At 39.7% G+C, this 5,139-nt stretch overlaps 1 protein-coding gene across 1 annotated transcript; it reads right to left on the bottom strand.

Moving 5' to 3' along the window:
- Positions 1–2,696: 2,696 nt before the first annotated feature.
- LOC111456768 lies at positions 2,697–3,632 on the bottom strand. Its single transcript, XM_023098757.1, has 2 exons — positions 3,344–3,632; positions 2,697–3,266 (listed from the first exon to the last, which is right to left on the bottom strand). The coding sequence occupies exons 1-2, from the start codon at positions 3,515–3,517 to the stop codon at positions 2,835–2,837; spliced, it is 606 nt and encodes a 201-aa protein (XP_022954525.1). The 5' UTR covers positions 3,518–3,632; the 3' UTR covers positions 2,697–2,834.
- Between the last annotated feature and the right edge of the window lie 1,507 nt (positions 3,633–5,139).

Raw genomic sequence — 5,139 nt, 5'->3', positions numbered from 1 at the left:
AAAAAAAAAAAAAAAAAAAAAAAAAAAAAAAAAAAAAGTAACGACTCTTCATATGTTTTGAATATTCATAATCTTTACAGGAAGGAACTATTTCAGTCATCAGCTTTTTTTTTGACGGATATTATCCTAGATTTAGAAGTGGAGTCCATAATGGCAAAATAAATAATGATTGAAGCGAGTGAAATGTACTTTTCTTATACAAGTTGTAATTGTCATATGGCAGAAGAACAAAGCAAGGCACCAATGCATCAAAATTTGCACTGCACAATCCGCATGCCATTCTTGAAGTGAGAAAGCAAAAAAGAATTCTCTTTCTCTGGGGAGGAAGAAGGTAGTGTTCTAGTTTTGAAGGTCTTACCAAGTGTTTTGGGTTTCAGTTCATATTTCCATCTATTTTAGGTGAAAAAGAAAAAAAAAAAAAAAACCTACTTCAAAGAAGAAAAAAAGGAAACATTCTCATCGATTACAACATTACCAAGAGAGAAAAAATTGAAACTTCTTATCCGAAATTGAAGAGAGTTATAACAAGCTCAGAAATAGAGATAAGTTATGAGCTAAAGAATTGCTGCACCTTCGTTAACTCTCTCATATTGCCATAAGATCACCATAATTTCGCATGAGAAGGATGGATCCTGCAAACATTCCAGCTGCACGAAGCAATTTCTGCAACAACAAAGAGGAAGTTGAAATGCAGTTCTGCATAATTCAAAAATACTAAAATATAAGCAAAAATGACAAAGATACATCTCTTTAGAAGTGATGTTCATACAAAAAAAGAATTCACATAACCATGAATTTCCTCTCTGAAATCTTACTCAAACAATAGTTCTCCCAAGCGCTAAATAATGAAATAAGGCAGTAAAAATGCTCTGTTACAACCAATTCTAGGCACGCATCCCTCTTCTTAATGCCAAAGCAGTTTTTTAATGCATTCAGATTTCATAGTTACTTGCAGCGACAGCTATGATGAGATAATTATCATATTCAGGTCGATAAGATGGAATGACGCATATTCCACTGGCACAAGATATAAGATAATTATCATGCATTGGAAACTCTTACCCAAAACTCAGAAAGACGGAACAAATCATAACTTTCTGCATATTATTCAATTTGAACAAACATTCTATAAGCTAAAGGCTAAAGGCAGCCACGAGGCTTTTTTTCTCTTGAAGTGGTATGAGGAGCAAGCCTCAAATTTAATAAAAAAAAACTAATTGTGCAAATCGTAAAAGTGTATGATCAAGAGTTGCTACATATAATACTTTATATAAAAGTGCACAACCCTCTCAATTCCAATTTTCCACTTCATTAAAAATTCTAAAATGTCATCCTCAACATCACCGTTATTATCACTTATAGTCTTCAATGTTTTTAAATCCTAGGAAATAAAACTACTTATAGTTGCATTGCCACAACTCACGTATTAACATTTGAAACGCAAAGGAGCCTTTATATTTTTTAAGCATAGAGCAGCAAATTAGTATCATTCTTCAAATCATTAGACAAGGTGTAAACAATTTTACCTTTGGTGCGTTTTCATTAAGATGCAAGCCTCTAAAGATCCAAACAAGGTGCCAACCGCGAGGCTAAAAAATGACGTTGGCTTGAGAAAAGCTTTGAGGCATAAGCCTCAAAAGCTTTGTAAAATATTTAATTTCTTTAATATGACAAAATGTTGTAAAGACCTATCTCCAAGAAAAATTAGCTTTCCCACAGAAATTTCTTTAATTATAACGGCGAGGATAACTTAAGTCTACTAGTGTCGGACTCCAAAATTAGCATTTCCATTAAAGGATCGACATTCTGTAATCTGGAGCCGGAAATGAACAAAAATCCCATGATTTCACAAACTTCCTCAGCTACCGAATAGAGAAACAAATAAAAACAATAAAAAGGTTGTAGCCCAGTCCTATAAATCAAACTAAGAAGTTTTGCGGGGAAAGTCCGGATTAAGAAGGACGAAATAATTTTTGAATTGAAATCAAAATGATGAGAGGAGTACCATGTTCAAGGCCCACTTTTCCTCGTCATGAACCTGGGAATTGAAAAAAGATTTCACCGTCTCCACCGAATTAGCTGTTCCGGAAAAGATAAAATTCTTCACCTTCTTCACCGAACTCGAAGCGTCACCCATTTTCGCTTGTACTACAGAGAGGAAGGCGTGTGAGGGCGTTAGGGTTTTGGGTTTCTGGGGTGTGGTTGCAAGTCTAGAGGAATTGGCTTGTGGGCTTGTGGGCTTGTACAGCAAGTTTACGAATTTACCCTCAACTTGAAAAACTGTTGAATTTTAAAATATTTGGCTGGCAAATTGCCAAGTTTTCATCGATCTGGATACACAAACAGAAATGAAAAATTTATTGGGATGAAATTGAAATAAGAGGTGAGATGGGATGAGAAAGTCTTTCCCTTCTCTGCCTCACTCCACCCATGGACATTTTATAAAATGTTTCTATTTAATTGTTGTGTGTGTGTGTGTGTGTTTTTTAAAATTTATTTACATGAATAAATGTTTACAAATTTAATTAAGGAGATTGAGAGAAATTAGTGGTAATCTTTATGTTTTTCTTTATTTAATTTTGAACAAATGCATATATTTATTCTTGATCGTTCTAAGTCCGAATATAGTATAGATTTGTATGTGTGTGTTTTTGTTTTCTTCATTTCGAATTTGATGTAAATTTGAGACAGCAATATTTCCGATAACATATCGCCATTTTAATCCGATGGAAAATGATGAAATTCAATAATTGCAGATTACAAACGACGACGTGAGATAAGGAAACATGATACTGCGTACAGTTCCATTGGCCGGGAAACTCCAACACCGGAATTCAATTCGATCTCTGCAACTTGGACACCAAATTCGACGCAGCAAAAGCCGCGGAGCCGCCCACGACGGAGACCAGAGCTGCCGCCGCCTGCAACACAATTTCCCAAACACTGTCCTCCGGCACCAAATACACACACGAAGGCCCTAAAAGCAACAGCCCTAAGCTCAGGCTCAGCAGCGCCCCGGGAGTTCCCGGATCCGTCGCCGCCGATAAGATCCCCAGCTCCTCAGCCTTGGACAGAAGTCCTAATTTCTCAATCGACGACAGAGATAACCCAGCCTTCTCCGCCGCAGACAGCAGCCCGGCCTTCTCCGCTTTGCTCAGGAGCTTCAATTGCTCCACTCTTGTCAGTAGCTTAATCGGCGGCGATGTCGACAGCGAGATGCTGCTCCTCGGCCCTTTCTCACCGAGAGGGAACACCGTGGAGTTTATCTGCAGAATTTGGGTCTTCAGTGTTGGCTTTACCAGAATTGAATACGAATTGACAATTAGTTGAAAAAGAAATTGACCTTCTTGGAGCTGAGGGTTTTGAGAGCAGAAGAGGGAGGTTTCTCGGCGGCCATGGCGTGTACATGGAGAGGCGAGAAGGTAGAAGGATTTTGATTTTTTGACTTCGTTTTGGGTGGATAAGAGTAGATGAATGAAGCCGCTCTGTTGCTGCTGGTTAATGATGCGATCTCCATAACTGCGAGTCTCTAACGGAGTGCGAAGAATGGTGATGGATAGAGCGAAGTGGGAGAATTCTTTGAGGAATTTCGTTTTTGACAGAGGCCCGTACCATGGAAATGAATGGAGGTAGTTGGATTAGTTTTCAGAATTGGATATTGGATTATCCACGCGTATTCTTTTTGTTGGTGCCACTTGGTTGGAGTGCTTTTCTCTCTCGTTCTCTTATCAAAGGGTGAAAAGTTCAACAATTTTTCAAGTTGAGGGTAAACTTCGTAATCTTGCTGCAAAACCCCACAAGCCTATTCCTCTAGACCCAAAACCAGACACAAGAAAACAAAGGCACTATAGCCCTCTTACGCCTTCCTAAGATATAATATTTTTTCTCATTCTTAAAATGTAGTAAAGATGAAAATAACTGATGCTTCGAGTTCGGTAAAGAAGGTGAAGAATTTTATCTTTTATGGAACAGCTAATTCGATGGAGACGGTGAAATCTTGTTTCAACTCCCAGATTCGCGACGAGGAAAAGTGGACATTCAGTATTGTACACTTTTGATCATTTTGATTTAAATTCTAGATTTATTTATTCATTCTTAAACTAAACAATCCACCACAAAACTTCATGTTGAGGGTTCTAGGGTTCTAGGGTTCGAGGGTTTAGGGTTTTAGGGTTTGGGGTTTGGGGTTTGGGGTTTGGGGTTTGGGGTTTGGGGTTTGGGGTTTGGGGTTTACGGTTTGGGGTTTAGGGTTTAGGGTTTAGGGTGTAGGGTTTCGGGTTTGGGGTTTCAGGTTTCGGGTTTGGGGTTTGGGGTTTCGGGTTTCGGGTTTGGGGTTTCGGGTTTGGGGTTTCGGGTTTGGGGTTTAGGGTTTGGGGTTTGGGGTTTGGGGTTTGGGGTTTACGGTTTGGGGTTTAGGGTTTAGGGTTTAGGGTGTAGGGTTTCGGGTTTGGGGTTTCAGGTTTCGGGTTTGGGGTTTGGGGTTTCGGGTTTCGGGTTTGGGGTTTCGGGTTTGGGGTTTCGGGTTTCGGGTTTAGGGTTTGGGGTTTGGGGTTTGGGGTTTGGGGTTTCGGGTTTGGGGTTTGGGGTTTCGAGGTTTCGGGTTTGGGGGTTTAGGGGTTTCGGGTTTGGGGGTTTAGGGTTTAAGGTTTAGGGTTTTAGGGGTTTAGGGTTTAGGGGTTTAGGGGTTTAGGGTTTGGGGGTTTAGGGTTTTAGGGGTTTAGGGTTTAGGGTTTAGGGTTTTAGGGGTTTAGGGTTTAGGGTTTAGGGTTTTTTAGGGTTTTTTAGGGTTTTTAGGGTTTAGGGTTTAGGGTTTTTTAGGGTTTTTTAGGGTTTTTAGGGTTTAGGGTTTAGGGTTTAGGGTTTAGGGTTTTTTAGGGTTTTTTTAGGGTTTTTTAGGGTTTTGGGGTTTGGGTTTTGGGGTTTGGGGTTTGGGGTTTGGGGTTTGGGGTTTGGGGTTTGGGGTTTGGGGTTTAGGGATTAGGGATTAGGGTTTAGGGATTAGGGTTTTTAGGGATTAGGGTTTATAGGGTTTAGGGTTTATAGGGTTTATAGGGTTTAGGGTTTATAGGGTTTAGGGTTTAGGGTTTATAGGGTATAGGGTTTAGGGTTTAGGGTTTAGGGTTTAGGGTTTAGGGTTTA

Source organism: Cucurbita moschata, unplaced genomic scaffold (assembly GCF_002738365.1).
Source record: "Cucurbita moschata cultivar Rifu unplaced genomic scaffold, Cmos_1.0 Cmo_Scf00019, whole genome shotgun sequence".
Classification (NCBI taxonomy): domain Eukaryota; kingdom Viridiplantae; phylum Streptophyta; class Magnoliopsida; order Cucurbitales; family Cucurbitaceae; genus Cucurbita; species Cucurbita moschata.
The sequence above is the reverse complement of the archived record's forward strand: the minus strand, read 5'-3'. Positions and strand labels throughout refer to the sequence as shown.

Bases quoted from the DNA above. Each gene is read 5' to 3' on its own strand.
- LOC111456768 (XM_023098757.1), bottom strand. From the start codon at position 3,517: ATGGAGATCGCATCATTAACCAGCAGCAACAGAGCGGCTTCATTCATC. The intron at 3,267-3,343 runs GTCAATTTCTTT...CAAATTCTGCAG, and splicing joins AAACCCTCAGCTCCAAGAAG to ATAAACTCCACGGTGTTCCC.